Source organism: Salvelinus alpinus, chromosome 13 (genome assembly GCF_045679555.1).
Source record: "Salvelinus alpinus chromosome 13, SLU_Salpinus.1, whole genome shotgun sequence".
Lineage (NCBI taxonomy): Eukaryota > Metazoa > Chordata > Actinopteri > Salmoniformes > Salmonidae > Salvelinus > Salvelinus alpinus.
Genome location: NC_092098.1, coordinates 39,643,670 through 39,663,217, shown reverse-complemented (window position 1 = coordinate 39,663,217; position 19,548 = coordinate 39,643,670). Strand labels below are relative to the sequence as shown.

At 42.7% G+C, this 19,548-nt stretch overlaps 1 protein-coding gene across 2 annotated transcripts in view; it reads left to right on the top strand.

The window, feature by feature from the left end:
- tmem132e (transmembrane protein 132E) overlaps positions 1–19,548 on the top strand; it is a 379,620-nt gene that overhangs the window by 279,835 nt on the left and 80,237 nt on the right. The window contains exons 1-2 of one of the 2 annotated variants that reach the window (XM_071339297.1): positions 15,994–16,646; positions 17,362–18,295. In XM_071339297.1, the coding sequence (XP_071195398.1) occupies positions 16,568–16,646; positions 17,362–18,295 (1,013 nt within the window). In that variant the 5' untranslated portion in view covers positions 15,994–16,567. Of the gene's footprint in view, positions 1–15,993; positions 16,647–17,361; positions 18,296–19,548 lie in introns of those variants that run through there. The other variant, XM_071339298.1, reaches the window with a different exon arrangement.

Genomic DNA, 19,548 nt, shown 5'->3' with positions numbered 1-19,548 from the left:
AAGCCTGTTTGATGCTGTTGCCATAAATAATTGACACACAAGTTGCTTCCTGGGACCTCATCAGAGGAACTTTCCTGTAATTACAACAAGCAGCCTTCCTTTTGTTCCCCGGCTGTTAGCGGAGGCTGAATAAGCAAGGACCTTTATACTGCTTTACACAGTTGTCATGTCATTGTGGGGACAGAGTGGAGCAGACACCTACAGATGTATGTCTGCACCTTCCTGACTGTTGCATAATGAATACAGTCATGTGTCATGTTAATATTAATGCCAGAGGTGTGGAATTATTCCGGGTTGACAGCGATCCTTTTGAGCGGAGATGCTATTTTTCCATCCAACATGGGACCAATACAGTGAGGAAGGTTTTTGCTGCTGACTAATTTGAAATCATGACATGACTGAGTCATTTCAGCTGCTTACGGTGGATGAGTGAGTGGCTGAGCTGTAATAAGAGCCGGGGTTTGAAATGCTAGCTTGTTGGTAATTATTTAATTTAAAACCAAATATTTAATTTCTTATTCATCAGGTGTTATTGCGTTTATCTCACAATTGTCTTGGTTCCCGTCAATGATTTGATGTCACTGTCAGTCCCCAAGGCCACTTCAGCCAAACAACTGCGATGCAACAGTTATCATGTCACATATCGAAGTTCTCTCTTATAAATTGTCAAAGACCCCAGCCACCCCAGTCATAGACTGTTCTCTCTACTACCGCATGGCAAGCGGTACCGGAGTGCCAAGTCTAGGACAAAAAGGCCTCTCAACAGTTTTTACCCCCAAGCCATAAGACTCCTGAACAGGTAATCAAATGGCTACCCGGACTATTTGCATTTTGTGCCCCCCCCAACCCCTCTTTTTACGCTGCTGCTACTCTCTGTTTATCATATATGCAAAGTCACTTTAACAATACATTCATGTACATTCTATCTCAATTGGGCCGACCAACCAGTGCTCCAGCACATTGGCTAACCGGGCTATCTGCATTGTGTCCCACCACCCACCACCCGCCAATCCCTCTTTTACGCTACTGCTACTCTCTGTTCATCATATATGCATAGTCACTTTAACCATATCTACATGTACATACTACCTCAATCAGCCTGACTAACCGGTGTCTGTATGTAGCCTCGCTACTTTTATAGCCTCGCTACTTTATATAGCCCGTCTTTTTACTGTTGTTTTATTTCTTTACCTACCTATTGTTCACCTAATACTTTTTTTGCACTATTGGTTAGAGATTATCTTCATGTCAAGATGGAGCACTAGCTCCATGTATAATACTTTTTTACCAATTTGGTAAACCCTCCAAATACTGTATGATGAATGTTTCGGTTTGTGTTTGTGTCATGTCCTGCCCAGTAGTCACTCCAGGGAGATTTGAGGCTTGTTTACAGTTGACGTGATTCCCAAGGTTTGCCCCCCTTTATTCTAAGAGCTTTCGAAAAAGGCAGAGTGAAGGTAAAGCCGCCAGAGCTCGCTCCACTAATCTCTCATTCACACCTTTTATCACCATGACAGAGAGGGAGATGTGATAGACCGCTCCACAACAGGCCGGGAAATCCTTTTGACAAAAGCGCAAGCAGTGTTTATCCAAATGTTTGGCTTCTATAGTGCAAAGAGAACGCTGCTTAACAGGGCTAGAGCACTCGCTGCACAATGAAAAGCCCTACCTGTGGCTAGCAGGAAGCTTTAAATCAAATCAAATCAAATTTATATAGCCCTTCTTACATCAGCTGATATCTCAAAGTGCTGTACAGAAACCCAGCCTAAAACCCAAACAACAAGCAATGCAGGTGTAGAAGCACGGTGGCTAGGAAAAACTCCCTAGAAAGGCCAAAACCTAGGAAGAAACCTAGAGAGGAACCAGGCTATGAGGGGTGGCCAGTCCTCTTCTGGCTGTGCCGGGTGGAGATTATAACAGAACATGGCCAAGATGTTCAAATGTTCATAAATGACCAGCATGGTCAAATAATAATAATCACAGTAGTTGTCGAGGGTGCAACAAGTCAGCACCTCAGGAGTAAATGTCAGTTGGCTTTTCATAGCCGATCATTAAGAGTATCTCTACCGCTCCTGCGGTCTCTAGAGAGTTGAAAACAGCAGGTCTGGGACAGGTAGCACGTCCGGTGAACAGGTCAGGGTTCCATAGCCACAGGCAGAACAGTTGAAACTGGAGCAGCAGCACGGCCAGGTGGACTGGGGACAGCAAGGAGTCATCATGCCAGGTAGTCCTGAGGCATGGTCCTAGGGCTCAGGTCCTCTGAGAGAGTGAAAGTTAACATTATGTTTTCGAATGACATCCCCAAGAGGTAAAATATATAGTGAAAATAATAGTGGTCCTAAAACAGAACCTTGGGGAACACCGAAATGTACAGTTGATTTGTCAGAGGACAAACCATTCACAGAGACAAACTGATGTCTTTCCGACAGATAAGATCTAAACCAGGCCAGAACTTGTCCGTGTAGACCAATTTGGGTTTCCAATCTCTCCAAAAGAATGTGGTGATCGATGGTATCAAAGGCAGCACTAAGGTCTAGGAGCACGAGGACAGATGTTGAGCCTCGGTCTGACGCCATTAAAAGGTAATTTACCACCTTCACAAGTGCAGTCTCGGTGCTATGATGGGGTCTAAAACCAGACTAAAGCATTTCGTATACATTGTTTGTCTTCAGTGAATGGTTTCTTCCAAAATGGAAACCTGAATATAATGTAGCTACTGTATACGCTGTAGCTATGTCCTGTTGGGGAAAATTTCTGGGTTTTGACAAAAGTAGTAAGGATTGGATGATTGGGTTGACTTTGGGCATTGGTGCAGGATGTCCGTCCTTAGAGACATTTTTGGAATGAACTAAATCAATTACATTTTAGCTCACTGTACAAACGTACTGTTATAGTTTGCTCTTTTGTGCTCCACTTCTGTTTTTGGTTCTTCAGAAGAAAAAAACTAGATCTGATTTGTGCTCTCAGTAGCATCCCCAGCTGAATGAATGGTTGACTCTCAAACTGATGGTTGTCAAGGGTGTGCGCACTGGTAGCGGAGTCAGGTGCAGGAGAGCAGAGAGTTGTGAACAGGCGCACACTTTGAGGCAGGAGAAACCAACAGACGGACGCCACTGCGTCAAAACCTCCAGCCAATTGGCACAAGTGCAAAAGGCGCAAACAGTCACAATAATTATGTTCAAACAAATAAACATACCTCGTGACAAAACACGGAATAATACAAACACCAGTCTGGCGTGTCAAAATTGACACGTAACACAAACAATTCTACACAAAGACATGAGGGGGAACAGAGGAATGAATACATGCAGTGTGATTAGGGAATGAAAACCAGGTGTGCAGGGAACAAGACAAAACAAATGGATAAATGAAAAATGGAGCGGCGATGGCTAGAAAGCCGGTGACGTCGAACGCCGCCCGAACAAGGAGAGGAGCCGACTTCGGCGGAAGTCGGGACAATGGTTCATAAAAGTTTAATGCGGTACCATTTCCATAAACACACCGTAAGAGCTGATGGAGAAACAAACCAAAAATGCTCTTACAATATGAACAATACATTCCACAAACAATACACTTTTACACAACTTTACATTAGCGTGCTTGATACATCAAAAGCATGAGAATTTCTACCAGAATAGTTGATTACGTGCTAATAGCTTGCTAATGTGGCACAAGATTAACTAATATTAGCCAGCATAAACAGTGGAGCTAGTCTACAGCTAATAACGTCATATCGATTGCAAACTTCAGAACATCAATTACAACACAAATATCCGTTCAGTACATATTCAAAATAATTAGAAAGATATCTGAAACAAGACCAATCTTAAAACACAGTAAATACCTTGTTCTCTTTCCAGCTAGGTGCTACGTTTGACGTTGTTTCTTGGGTGCTTGAACAACCTTAACAAAATGTTTTCCTTTTCCTCTCTTACGCCCGTTTCCCATTTGCCCTTGGCGCGTAAACCAGAGAAGGCAAAAAACACCTGCTCTCAAAATAAAAGTCACACTAAACTGTCAAATATACAGTGAGGATAGAAAGCTCATACAAGAAAATAAAAGTCCAAATATAGAGCAGACATTGTGATTGGACACTCGTTTTAGAGGTTAATTTACACCCTCCAAAACATTTGATGGTGATCGAGATCCTCAGCATCTGAATGTGCATTGTTTGTTTTTGGCTATGAAATCTCAAACCATTCTTTCCTCAACAGTAGCTATTAGCATAGCTATGGTCTCCTGTGTAGGCGCTCAGGAAGGCTTATCCACATGTAATGGACCGAAAACAAGGGCGCAACCCTCTTCCCTACTGTTGCCATTTAGAGAACAAAGCTCAGTCCAGCATATGACATCCACTTTGCAAAGCATCCATGTTAGTCAGATCCTTAGAATCCTCTATTCCCTGGTGTCAGCCATTTGATTAAAAAAATAAACAGTGCTGCAGTGGCAAATTCCCATCCTATCCATTTTTCAAACCTATGGCTTTAATATCTCCCTTGATGGCCTATTGTAAGTGAACACTAACCTAGACGCTCCTTTAAGCGGAGGGCCCCATTGCGCTTCATTAGCCTTCAGTACAAAGTGTTAACCCAAACCTTTGTAGCGTAGCAGGCAAATGGCTCGGGAAAGAGGTCTCACTGGCTTTTGTATCCCTCCATATCACGATGGGCTCTACATAAAAGTTATATTTGCTTAGAGTGCTCTTAAGTTGAAACCTTGGACTCTTATTGTTCTTTGCTCTCAATCAATAAAACATATGCTCCTCTTGCAGGCATTTCATGAATATTTAATCTCACTTTTTGTTTCCTTTTATCTGCCGGTCTCTCTAAAGAAAGAAATCTTCCCCCAACCATTGACTTTGAATAGTTTGCTTTTATCCACCTCATTTGAAGCGGGGAAAGGTCAACTTGAAAGCACAGGAGCTAGGTTAATATATGTGACTCACCACCTGGATTCGGTCTTATGTAGCAACATTTGAAATTCTGTTTTTTACATTGGATAAAAGTAGAGACTCAGAGCTACAAAATGGTATATCATACACTGTATTTGAGGAAACAATGGGAAAGTAATTCTGCTTTGAAAGTTGATCAACTTGAAAACTTACGTTTGAGAGAACCGTCTTTCAATGTTTTGGTACTACTATTGGAGAGCCCTTCTTTGTCTACACCCATTCAGCATTGTTCACACCCTCTTAAGCCTTAGGCCCACCCATCTCTTTAAGGGTTGATAACAGTACACTTGAAATTAAACCAATTTCTGTCAAAATTAGAAACGTGTAATATCTGAATATCTTACCAGTATACACCATGGTTGGACGCGTATCCTGTCTGATGCCATGCATGGTTGCCTTAGTTTGACGATGTTATCCAGACTGATGTTTTCTCCATCTCCTTAGCTATCATACTCGAATTCCGCTGATTTCAAAACTCGGTCCTCCAGAAAGTGGAGAGTATATACATAACGTTAGCTCGTAAGCCAGCTAGCTAACAGTACACTTTAACTTGACATTAGATTTATGCAGTATTACTACACAATACTTTTATTTAAAAAGCCGCATTCGACACTATTACCTAAACATACTGACCAGCTCAAATAAACAGACGCGTGCTATATGGTAGACCAATCAAAACTCATCTCTCGGCATGTCCAGCCCACTCATTATGCTCCTTTTTTTCTGTGGCTAAACCAAACAGGCTCGTAATTTAACAATTGTATTCGTATTTACAGATGGCATACACGTTTGATGAAAGTTCATGAAAGTTCACATGTTCGAGAAGGCATTTCTGCCAAAAAACGCATTTTGATAAAAACATTATTTTACGTTCAAACAGCTCTCCTGTGAAGTCATGACTTGCGACATATGCCTAGTTTCCTGAATCGGATCACATAATGGCACGTAATTGTAGCAACCACTGGATCTTCTACAGTTTACAGCACTGTCTTTTTGTTGAATCACGTGTCATTCCCTTTTCATCAAATTATTTCCCTCTACCATTGTACAAAGGTTTCCTAGTTAATGTCTGCTTCCAGAAAGGTTTAACCCAAATGGAAACAAATAATGAAAATGCTGCTATTGCCTCGTTAATATTACCACTTAGCAGCATTCGTCTGGAAGGGCGCAATTTCAGTCCCTTCCAGTCCAATGAATTTCACCACATACAGTCAGAGAATTATAATGCAGCACAACAGGGAATTTGGTAATTGTTTAAATTGCATTATGCCTTTTGCTTCAAATAGTAGGTAACCTAAGACGTAGTAAGATGAATGACATCATGTGTAGTAGGACAATATGTTCCAGAAGAAACAAGGTTTACCAACCTGCAGAGGAGTGAACTCAACAATCTTATTTAAATCAGCTCTACATTTCAGGAGGTAGTAAGTCATTGGTGTTAGGTACAGTTCTCCACTAACCGTCTTTGAAGGTTTTCATATGTTTCCATTTGTCTTACCCTCAAATCTTAGACTAATGGGAGAGACATATATTAGAGCTTGTCGTAGGGTCTTTGAATAGTCACAAGGAATCTGGATAAATAGGCTTCCTTTCCCAAAGTGAGTAAGCTGTAGTTTCCCCTGACTTTACTTTCACCTTCCACCATCTCCCACCCACTGACGACAGGTGGTAATCCATTTACAAAAAGGTTGTTTCCAAGAATTACAATAGTCCTGGGTCTAACACTCTCAATGGTGGAGATCCCATTAGGGCATAGGTCAATCACTGTCTGTGTCAGGTCAACTGGGATCAGCAGTTAGCCTTGTTAGGGGTCGTTATAATCAATGATATTCCACTGACATCACTGCTTTTAAGCAGAAATAAAAAATTATCAGCACGTGCTTTTAAGTTGAGTCAAAAATATGTCTCTTGATGACTCCATATCTGTAATTGTCACGGAGCGTACAGTACGTGTGCTGGTTCAGTGTAGTGTAGATACATTCAATACAGAGTAGACCTCAATACAGTTCATGAACCATAGTGTCACTCCCTTTGCTCAAACCAATGTACCCCTCTGGCACAAACCTCAGTGCCCGATCCCTAACCATCATAAGATATCTAGGCTAATTAACTGCACTCCTGTTGAGGTGACCTCCATTACTGCCCAATCCTCTACTACCTATACTCTGTGTCAGAACAAACAACCGTAACCTCAAAAGCCACCTCATCAAAGCCCTGCTTACAGTGTTTACCAGTGGTTATAACCTATTTATCAAGGACATAGCATCATGTCCTTCAGTTCATACCAAATCACCCTTCAGGTCTCTTGCCAGATACACAGTTTATTCAGTGAAGTTCTAAAGGGTTGGCAAATTGTTCCGATCAGATCTCCAATTAGATACCAGAGAAGGGTCCAAGGAAGCCTCCTTGCTCTCCGCGTGGGCTTTGGTTCACTACACAGACACGATCCTCTGTAGACTGTAGGGTCTTTTATCTGCTAGATGAACAGATGTCTGATAACCCAACTGGCAACTACACAACAGCCGGGCATTCATAGACACATGCCCAAGACTGAAAATCATTGCCATTTCTCCGAAGGGTTTTGGACAACCACTTGCCTCCGTGGCACATATTGCAACATGTTAATAATAGTTACCGCTCTCTTTAAAAAACTAACATTTATGGACCCAGTTTATGTGTGCTTGATTTTAGGTTGATCAATTGTTTATTATTCTGACGGGTAAATACTATTTTCTTGAAGTAGCCTCTAACTTTTCTTTTCAGTCAGAGTGAGTTCTGTCCATGGTTTTCCCGATCGAGAAAGTGAACTCGCGGCCCATAATAGCACTTGCTGATAGAACAAGAAGCTAGCCTATGACTCGATGACTGGCAGTTGACTTTAGATCTCAGCAACGGTGTCATCATTGCACAATGGTTAGGCCTACTAGCGGACTCAGCAGATTTGCACACATTTACAGTACATTTGCGCTGCCACAGATTGTGAGATCCTGCTATTTTTTCAAAAGCATAGGACCACTGCAAATGTTGTTCTTGCCCTAAAGCTAATAAAGAGAGCATGAAATGACATTGTCAGACTGCACTAAAACCATCTGAACCATGAGCACAGCATTTCCATCCTTCATAGTACGTAAGTTATATATACGTCAATTTTCTGGAAAAAGTGCTGTGCGTGGGATTTAGCTCAAAATGAAGTCAAAGCTTTCCTCGCTCATTCAAAAACGGTTTTCTTTCTCTAACCCAGACTAGGCCCATTCAGTGGATGGGTTTAAGTGGAGCCCCATATGTTGACCCAGGCGAATCACATTCCTCCTAACACGTGGTCATGGAAACGGAGAGTGGATAGGTATTCCGGAATTCGGGATCTCGTTCTCAAGCCAAGGCAAGGATAAATGTTCTTGGTACCCCTGGTTGTTATGGTGATCTGGCAGGGAGGTTTGGAGTGCATCGCCATGGGAACAAGCAAACTAAAAGCTGTGTGTGTGTGAGAGCGAAGGAGTTTGAAACAAAGATATGTTTTTCTCCCACCCAAGAGCACAGAGGCTCAAAATCCATCGGCTAAAAACCCCCCACTCGATCTGGGGACAGGGCATGAATAGCTCCCAGCAATTGCAGAGCTAATGAAATAAATAAAAATTTCGCAACTTACTTCGATTGAGTTTATTTTTGCATAGGAAGTTATTGTTACAAACGTGTGTAAGTTATATCTTAGTACCACTATATGTCTTTCAAAGATAACCAATATACACTACCGTTCAAAAGTTTGGGGTCACTTAGAAATGTCCTTGTTTTTGAAAGAAAAGCAAAAAAAAAAGTCCATTAAAACATCAAATTTATCAGAAAAACAGTGTAAACATTGTTAATGTTGTAAATGACTATTTTAGCTGGAAACGGCAGATTCTTTTATGGAATATCTACATAGGCGTACAGAGGCCCATTATCAGCAACCATCACTCCCTTGTTCCAATGGCATATTATGTTAGCTAATCCAATTTTATCATTTTAAAAGGCTAATTGATCATTACAAAACTATTTTGCAATTATGTTAGCACAGCTGAAAACTGTTGTGCTGATTAACGGTGCAATAAAACTGGCCTTCTTTAGACTAGTTGAGTATCTGGAGCGTCAGCATTTGTGGGTTCGATTACAGGCTCAAAATGGCCAGAAACAAATAACTTTCTACTGAAGCTTGTCAGTCTATTCTTATTCTGAGAAATGAAGGCTATTCCATTGCCAAGAAACTGAAGATCTCGTACAACGCTATGTACTACTCCCTTCACAGAACCCCGCAAACTGTCTCTAACCAGAATTAGAAAGAGGAGTGGGAGGCCCCAGTGCACAACTGAGCAAGAGGACAAGTACATTAGAGTGTCTAGTTTGAGAAACAGAAGCCTCACAAGTCCTCAACTGGCAGCTTCATTAAATAGTACCCGCAAAACACCAGTCTCAACGTCAACAGTGAAGAGGTGACTCCCGGATGCTGGCCTTCTAGGCAGAGTTCCTCTCTCCAATGTCTGTGTTCTTTTGCCCATCTTAATCTTTTATTTTTATTGGCCAGTCTGAGATATGGCTTTTTTTCAACTCTGCCTAGAAGGCCAGCATCCCGGAGTCGCCTCTTCACTGTTGACGTTGAGACTGGTGTTATGCGGGGTACTATATATTCGAGCGCCAGAGAGGGGAAGCGGGAGCAGGCGTGACACTATGAGGCTGTGGAGGGATCCAAATTGTGGATTTACAAGAAAACATGAATCATCAGCGTAAAATGACACATTTGTTTTTAAGCCCTGGATTTCTTACCCCTTGATATTGTTGTTGGATCTGATTTTAGTATCTAACATAACCAATATTTTAATTCAATGATTTTATTGTTCCTCATGGAGTCTGCACATTGTAAATATGGTATTGGCAATGACCCTAGAATTTACCCTGTATATAACTTACTTACTTTCTCGTGTTCTTCTTGTTTCTATTTCTCATGTGTTTTTGTTCTACTTTACTTTATTTTATAGTACTACTGATATTCATTACTGCATTGTTGGGAAAGAGCTTGCAAGAAATGCATTGCACAATTCCGTGCACGTGCCAATAAACTTGAAACTAAAATTGAAACTTACGATCAACAGCTGTAGGAGAGTGTAACCCCATTTACATTGTCAAACAGACAGGTTGTCTCACTGTTTTATGCAGGTTGGCATTTATTGCCTTCCAGGGCAAGATTCATGACAAATGTCAATCTGCCTGAAGACTGAAACTGTGCATTTGTAAGCCGTTTTTTGCAAAACAGCTTAATTCTGAATCATAGAACTAGATTTGTTTTAATCTCGTGTGAGGGTGATAGCAGATAGTTTCTCTGTATGAAGGTGAAAGCAATGCATTTCTGGTGTAATCAATTATCAACCTCCGCAGAAACCCTTTCAGTCAATGGGCTCATTAGAGTTCCCAGTGGACTAGCTCTATCCATATTGCTTTCTCTTTCCTTGCTCATTAAGCAGTCTTCAATGTGAAATCAATCCTGTTTGTGCGTGTGTGTGTGTGCGTACGTGTGGGGGGGGGGGGGGGGAGAGAGAGAGAGAGAGAGAGAGAGAGAGAGAGAGAGAGAGAGAGAGAGAGAGAGAGAGAGTTGTTTTAGATCACAATACTTTTTGTGCTTATTACAATATACTATTATCGTTCAGGCCCTATCGACATTCTTTTTTTGATTGAGATATTCAAAATGTTCATTCTTACTACAAAGTAATAGTTTTGTCTCGCTCCCGAAATTTTGACTGATCAATTTTAGGCTAATTGAATAAGGCCCAAAGAAACATCATATAACATAATTGACTTTTTTGGTGGAAACGGTGGAAACGCAAAGAGCAAAATGTTGAGCCTAACACTGGAGTTTAGCCTGATGGTGGAAATGCACCAGGATTTCCCTCCACTTTTATAGTCTATAGTAACACAAGTATTACAGTCATGGAGTTGTAATTGACAGATATTTGCTTACAACAATGAACTTATGAGTTGGACGATTCTCTTCTCATCATTCATCTTTAAAAACGTATACTAAAAATGTGGAAATCAATCAATCTGCCATCGTTAACACAATGGAAAAAATCATATTATTTATTATTTAAATATTGAAAGTGCGTGGGCTATGGAGAGAAACAAAATGGTGCGATTTCCAGGCCATGTGGCGTAAAGTGATGCGGGCGCTGGAGATGGGGGTGTGTGCTAGTAGGTCTCGGCATGTGTGATGTAGTCATTTGTATGTGTATGTTTTGTATTGTTTATAAAAATTGTATTAAATCTTTAATATATATATATATATTTTGAGCAGTGTATATATACACTGCTCAAAAAAATAAAGGGAACACTTAAACAACACAATGTAACTCCAAGTCAATCACACTTCTGTGAAATCAAACTGTCCACTTAGGAAGCAACACTGATTGACAATAAATTTCACATGCTGTTGTGCAAATGGACACTACGCTGACAGACACAGCAAACCTTCTTGCCACAGCTCGCATTGATGTGCCATCCTGGATGAGCTGCACTACCTGAGCCACTTGTGTGGGTTGTAGACTCCGTCTCATGCTACCGCTAGAGTGAAAGCACCGCCAGCATTCAAAAGTGACCAAAACATCAGCCAGGAAGCATAGGAACTGAGAAGTGGTCTGTGGTCACCACCTGCAGAATCACTCCTTTATTGGGGGTGTCTTGCTAGTTGCCTATAATTTCCACATTTTGTCTATTCCATTTGCACAACAGCATGTGAAATTTATTGTCAATCAGTGTTGCTTCCTAAGTGGACAGTTTGATTTCACAGAAGTGTGATTGACTTGGAGTTACATTGTGTTGTTTAAGTGTTCCCTTTATTTTTTTGAGCAGTGTATATATACTGAACAAAAATATAAATAAATAAATACATCTATGGATTTCACATGACTGGGCAGAGGCACAGCCAGGGGTGGGCTTGGGAGGGCATAGATCCACCCACTTGGGAGCCAGGCCCACCCACTGGAGAGCCAGGCCCACCCACTGGGGAGCTAGAACCACCCAATCAGAATGAGTTTTACTGACAGAAATACTCCTCAGTTTCATCAGCTGTCCGGGTGGCTGGTCTCAGACGATACCGCAGGTAAAGAAGCCGGATGTGGAGGTCCAAAAACATAAAGTTACCCTCTTTTCTACCTGTATTCTGTTCCCCATTCTTACAATGACACTTTTATTGTGCACATAGGTATTTAATATGCATAGGTCCATGAGCAACCAGCTCTGTTTCTCTTGGAGCATACAGGAACCAAACGGGCATTTCACTGTTACTGTCCGCAATACGGCATGTCATCTGCCTCCATGAAAGCTTCACTATTTTCCCAGTTTCTGTACTTAACCAGCTCTGTTCTGGTTCTAGCTTTTTTCCCTTAATAAATAAAATTATCACTTAACTGCATTTTGTGTTTACTTGGGTTATCTTTGTGTAATATTACAATTTGTTTGACGATCTGAAATATTTAACAAATGTGCAAAAACATAAGAAATATTTGTGAAACAATTTTTTATAACATTTTACCCCCTTTTCCTCACAACTTTCATGATTTCCAATTGCGATCCAATTACAATCTTGTCTCATCATTGCAACTCCCCAACGGGCTCGGTAGAGGCAAAGGTCAAGTCATACGTCCTCCGAAACATGACCCGCCAAACCACGCTTCTTACCCGCCCGCTTAACCCAGAAGCCAGCTACACCAATGTGTCGGAAGAAACACCATTCAACTGACAACCGAGGTCAGCCTGCAGGTGCCCGGCCTACCACAAGTAGTCACTAGAGCGTGATGAGCCAAGTAAAACCCCCTGGCCAAACCCTCCCCCAACCCGGACGACGCTGGGCCAATTGTGCGCCGCCCTATGGGATTCCCGGTCACGGCCGGTTGTGACACAGCCTGGGATCAAACTCGGGTCTGTAGTGACGCTTCAAGCACTGCAATAGAGTGCCTTAAACCGCTGCGCCACTTGGGAGGCCCCCGGGATTGGTAGTTTTTATTAAGCAAATATTCAACCTAGTTCAGTGCTGAAATGTGGTAATTAACTAAAATATCATAATCATTGCGCAATTTTATTCCGGCTCAGAGGCTTCACTCTCTCCAAAATCTGTCCAAAATAAGCCCAATGCCTTTCTATGGGCTTATTTTTTAACTAAGCTTGTCGCCTGCCTTCCCGCCTTTGGTAAAACGACTCCCATTGGTTAGGGCATAGACATGAGCATCTCGTCATTGTATCCAGATACAATTTTACGCCTGCTACTGTATGTAGATACACACAGACTGCATAAACCGCATGAGAGAGGAATGTACTGTACACAGTACAACAACGAGAGGAACAGAGACCGTTTGTAAAAGTATACCTTATTTACGCTGAATAACTAGTAAACATTATTTAGTTAGACAGCTCTGAAGCATACTTAGGCAGGCTAACTAAATACGATAACTAAAGACAGTACAGTATGGGGAGCACATAACGTTAGATGGCCTGGCCATCTAAACATTTTGTAGTATACACAACTGAAATATTGTATTATTCCGTAGTAATTTCCTATTTGTCTGTTGATTTCTACCCAATGTGGACCTGACAGAGACAATGGAATATTTTCAATGTTTTGGCAATTGAATGTTCACTATTTTTGGCTTTGGAATTTCCATTAACAAATGTCCATTAAAAATTATTGTAATGTCATTATTTCATAATACATTTCATGTAATTCAAAACCAAAATTGAAAACTGTTATTATTTTTTAATAATCAAACTGAAACCGAATCGACCTCAAAAAGCATTAATCGCTCAGCACTAGCCACAGTAGCCTTTTCATGGCATCAGCAAACCAGCGCTGTTACTTAAACAGAGAATAAAGTACTATAACTCCCTTGTAGATGTACGTTTTTCTCACATCACTCATTATTAAGCTAGAGTATGTTTATATAGCATGTTCCCCTCTTCAGTGTTGGCCTATTTGACAGAAACTGTGATTTGCACATTTCAAAGGCGCAAGTGGCAAATTGAACCCCCACCAGAGAAAAGGAGGCAAAACAAAAATACCAGCACCCTACTCTAACATATAACTTTCCCTGCAGCATTCGCCCTCCAATGTGTAAACAAATACCATTGGAGGCAGTGGAGCTTTGATGGGAGATGAGGGGTGCTACAAAGTAGGCAGGTTTGCCAGGAAATGATGTTGCTGTGTTTGTACTGATATAAGAGGCATTACAACACTAATTACATATTTGCTGTGGGTTTCGTTTTCAGGATACTGTGCGTTGCTGTGTCTGTGAACTAATACCCAGACATGAGACACCGAAAGCCTCAAAGCAAATGCCCAGTTTTTTTATGCAAATCAACTTATTTGCAACCATTGTTTGTTATGCTAACTCCTATCTAACTAATGCAGCAGACTGTCTGAGTTGTGGCCATTGAGCAAGTGATTAGCATAAAGTAGCAAGATGAAACGGATCCAGCTTTATGTCATTCTAGCCCTCTGCAAATTATTAACGTTTCACTGATGTCTACATTTCATCACTTTTTATCAATAAATAAACCCTCTGAAATTATAAATTGACTTGATGCATCCTAACAAGTTGGAGGATAAGAGAAGGTTATTTCTGCATTATATTATGTAATATTATCTTTTTTATCTTACATGGGGGGGAAATGTAATCTTGAGGGAGAAATGGTTTGCAACATAATAGTACACACTAAGCTGAATGAAATGGCCCCAACCTTAACAACCAATAGTGGGCAAAATGTTTCATTAATCCCCATCAGGGCAAATGTTCTGATAGATGGAAAGAGCCCTGAGGTGATGCTAGCTAGTGCTACACATTCATTTCCCCCCACCCAACAGATGTGTATCATGTTAACAGAGCATGCAACAGGAAGAGAAGCCACTAAATTTGGCCCTTAGGTCTAATAGGAAGCCAAATGGTAATGGGGGAGGGACAAACTATCAGATTTCCATTTGTAAGCTCCATCTGCTCCCCCATCCCCACCGCACTTTGATACAGCAGCAACGAAAAGGAAGAGCACCCCAGGTGAAGAGGGGAAGTACCCCAGTGCATTGTGGGCCGTAAATCATGCCCCCTCAATCAGACCATAGTGTGCCTCGGGGCTGGAGTACACAGTAGGAGGGAGGGGGACTATACAAGAGCAGTCGGTTGTGTGCATTACGCGTGTTTAGAAAGAGATGAAGAGACACTCAAGCAGCTAATGTGGTCTCTAATGGAACAGCGTTGCTTTGCTCTGCAGACATGAGAGTATCATGTCACTTCCCTAAAGAGGTACTTCATTGCCTGGCCCTCAGACGGTCAGTCGGACCACACTGTGGGAGTGCACCATTTGTTTGACTAGAGCTGGGCGATATGGTCAAAAATCCATATCGCGATGAATGGACCCCTTTTTTCCCGATAACGCAAAATCAGCTATAAATTACATGAAATAATTTTTGAAGGAGGCTCCGACAACTCTCAGAAATGTACTGAAGTTCCTCAAGCAGATATGCAAAATCATCCGTAGTCCTTTGGGAAATCTGATACATAACTGAAAATAACTGATAAAAACAGTGCTCAAGAACATCTACCTCATTGCGAGATGAGAATTATTCCGTTTATCTTGTTGATGTGGAAATAAGTGAAACGGTTCGTGGTGGAATGAACAACAGGCCCCTTCATCTTTTTTCCGGCCTCCTGTTGAGCGTGATGCCGAGTGTAGGCCTGGCCCACACATACATCCAAGAATTCCCTTTTTTTTTATTGTAGGAATTCAAGCCACTTGTGATTTAGGGGGAAAAGTAGTCGAAATCCCCTAACCCTCCCCCTCCCCCATGTACCCTCATTCTCTTTCTCGGGGGCCTGTGGCAGAAGAAGAGAGGAGGAGAGTGAGGACTAGAGGGAGAGCTAATTCGTCAATGATCTTTAGCTAATCCCCCCCCCCCCCCTCTCCCGCTCACTCTCTTTGCCTGAAGGCATTTAAGTAATACATTCCTCCCCCATTCCCACCTCACCCCTCCCCTCTAACACATACAGACACTCACTCACTCACGGACTCACACACAAACAGAAGAGCCTGCCTGAACACGTCCTGTGGGAGAGGATGAATCGAGCTGGAGATTTTTTCCCCGCAAGTGTGTGGTTCAAGAGTCCTTTGAGGCCTGTGGGAGCTAAAATGGTGATTATAGACTGAGGCTAGGTGTGGCGAGACGGGGCGGTGTCAAGGCTTTGTCTACAGCATTAGACCCAGCTAGCGAGGAGGGGTTTGGTCTATAAGGGACTGCTGCCAGAGTGAAGCTGCATGTGGACTGGATTCAAAGAGCCTCTGTGTGTATTTGCTGTGGACCACGACTGCACCAAAGGGAATAGAAGCAGAGGTTCAAGAACCTCTGTAGGTCCCCCACAGGCGTGTGCTGCAGTGCAAGCAATTGAACCACTGAGAAATCTGTTCCAGTACAGTGAATATCTGTGGAGATATTTTTTTTACTGATGCTTGAGGATTGGTTAATTGTGTGACTGCAAACTCTCTACTGATGATTGGATATACGCTTTTCAAAGGCTATTCAAGGAAATATACTTTCAATGCCAGAACATTTGGAACATGGGACTTTTAATCTCTGATTTGGTCTGTCTGGAAAGGCTTTGGCACTTTTATGCCCTATTCTTGGTACTTCTGATAAGTATGTCACATCAATACTGTTTCTTTATGACTGTGTCCTATGCCTGAGCAGATTGTATGTTATAGCTTGAGGGTATATGTTTTCAGTTGTTCTTTTCTCAGAGTTTGTGATTATATAACACGTTTTTGTTTGTTCCCACTTTATTTTGTCCTAAATTATCTCCCTATTTAGCTTTTACATTTTGTCCTCGTCAAATGTCTTTTAAAAACTTCTGCATTTTGTCCAATCGTTAGCTTCTCAGTCAATTTTAAGACTGACTACTGGTGTGTTATTGAGCTCGAGGAACAATCGATTGAGCGTGTTGTGTTGAGCTGTATCTTGTGAACAGCATGTATGATACAGATCAGTGGCCGGGCAGCTTTTAACGCGTACAACCGTACAATGACCCAACCTGCCTGCAAGCCACTTGACACATACTGTCCCTTTATCAGATGATTAGTGTTCATTGACTGTTCACATGTCATCCTTCTCTAACTGGGTGAGATGGTAAAATCTGTCTGTCTGTCTGTCTGTCTGTCTGTCTGTCTGTCTGTCTGTCTGTCTGTCTGTCTGTCTGTCTCTGTCTGTCTCTGTCTGTCTCTGTCTGTCTGTCTGTCTGTCTGTCTGTCGCAGTTAAATGTAAAGAGCAGGTGAAAATTGCAAAGAAAGAAATGACATGTTGCATTGTAAAGATTCTAACCTTGTCCTCTCTCTCTTTCTCTTTCTCTCTGATCAGCATTTGCAGTGAAAGTATCCCCGACCAGCTCAGATGCTCTCCTCAGCTCTTCGGCAGTCACATCCACCCCTCCTGATGTCTACCTTCCCTCCAACTTTAAGCTCTCCAACGCCCAGCTGGCCTTCTTCCTGCGAGAGACCAGGTCCTCGGGCCAGAGCAGCGGTATCCCCAACAACGGACATCCTCTCCAGCGTTCCGAGAGCTTTGTGGTCTTTCAGACCAAGGAGCTTCCCGCCGTCAACATCACCTTTGGCCCGTTCGCCCAGGACCAGAGCCTGTCCAAGGACCTCCTTCAGCCCTCCAGCCCCCTGGACATCCCCGGGCGGCTGACAGTCAACTGGAAGGTCCGGGCCTTTATCGTCCAGTCGAGGGTGTTTTCCAGCAACCCTGTGGTCCAGGTGCTCTTCTACATAGCAGGTCGCGACTGGGATGACTTCAAGGTCCAGGACAAGCTGCCCTGCGTGAGGCTCCACGCCTTCCGTGACGTACGTGAGATCAAGACGTCGTGCCGCCTATGGGGGAACCTGGCCCAGTGCTTGGCCCAGCTGGAGTTGCCCCCCACCTGGTTCAATACCAATGTGGCCCCCCTGGGCCGGAGGAAAGGCCCCAGCGACAGCTTGGGCCTGGAGCTGAGTGTGGAGACCCTACAGACCGAGCTCTACTACACCCTCCACGACCCGGACAGCGGAGGGGAGTGCGGCGAGAGATCGGGCCGCAGAGGAGGATCAAGGGGTGAGCCGCCCTCTCAACACCCCCTCCTCCGCATCGGTAGCATCAGCCTGTACCAGTCCAGCCAGGAGCAGTTGGTGGTGGACAAGCAGCTGGATAAGAACATGTTCCTGAGGTTGCCGGAGAAGCCGCTGAAGCCAGGAGAGACCCTCAACATCTTCCTCTACCTGGTGCCCAACTCCACCGTGGAGCAGTTCACCCTCAAGTAAGTGGGTATTTCAATGAATTTTCTTCTCCTCAATTCATCTTTCCTGGATTCTTCGCATCATCTCTCCTAGGTCAGAGGGTAGGGACCTTGGACCTTCTCCTCCAATATAGCTAAGGAGGCAAGGAATCGAGTGTGTGCTTTCATACGGAAATATGGTCAATGTGTTACTTACTGCCTTTACATAAGCACTGTCCAAGCATTACTGACATCGTTGTTTATCGCCTTCTCCAGGGTTAACCCTAACCCTTTATCCGGGGTTAACCCTAACCCTTTATCCGGGGTTAACCCTTTATCCGGGGTTAACCCTAACCCTTCTCCAAGGTTAACCCTAACCCTTTATCCAGGGTTAACCCTAACCCTTCTCCAAGGTTAACCCTCCTCCAGGGTTAACCCTAACCCTTCTCCAAGGTTAACCCTAACCCTCCTCCAGGGTTAACCCTAACCCTTCTCCAAGGTTAACCCTAACCCTCCTCCAGGGTTAACTCTAACCCTAACCCTTGTCCAGGGAGTTCACTCTTACCAATTATATGCATTAGATTATTTTCTTAAGACTAAGTAGGGTTTATAATCACTGATTTCTTCCCTCTCATTAGATTACTTTTACTGAGTCTGGAAAAGTGTCTTGTGGCAATTACCAAGGTATGGAGTAATGTGAAAAAAATATTTAAATGAACAAGTCAATTTGAGTCATCTCAGTCCTTTGAAGTGGTGCCTATATGTATTGAACAGAAACGTTTCCTTACATAAGTGCTGGGGCTTACGTAATTAAAAGACAATTGGGAGATGTTCTCTAGAATCATGAACGTCAAGCCATTTTGAAGTTTCTGTTTTTCAACATTCTGTAGGGGAAAAAATACACTTCTGGTTTGTATACCATCTCTCTATTGAACACACGCCTAGATGTTGATAACTGGAGGACTCAATTTCCCCTGTAACAGAGAGGCCTAGCTACTTCATTCCCTAGTGCTATAGATTCAACCGGCACAGTGAAGAAGTTAAAGGACTATATCATGTCAAATCTTTTTGAATCTCTCATGTAAGACTCGGCTCCAAGAACATGAGACGAAGAGCGTTCAGCAGCCCCTCGAAAGAGCAGGCATAATGGGTATTAATTGACATCTGTTCAAATTAAATTCCTCATGAGCTGACCCACTTCTTGTTGAATTAGAGCTTAGGGGATACGAGGCATGTCTCCTCTCCCTCGCCCCTGTGTTTCTCACTGTTCTTCCTCTCCGTCAACATAATGGGAG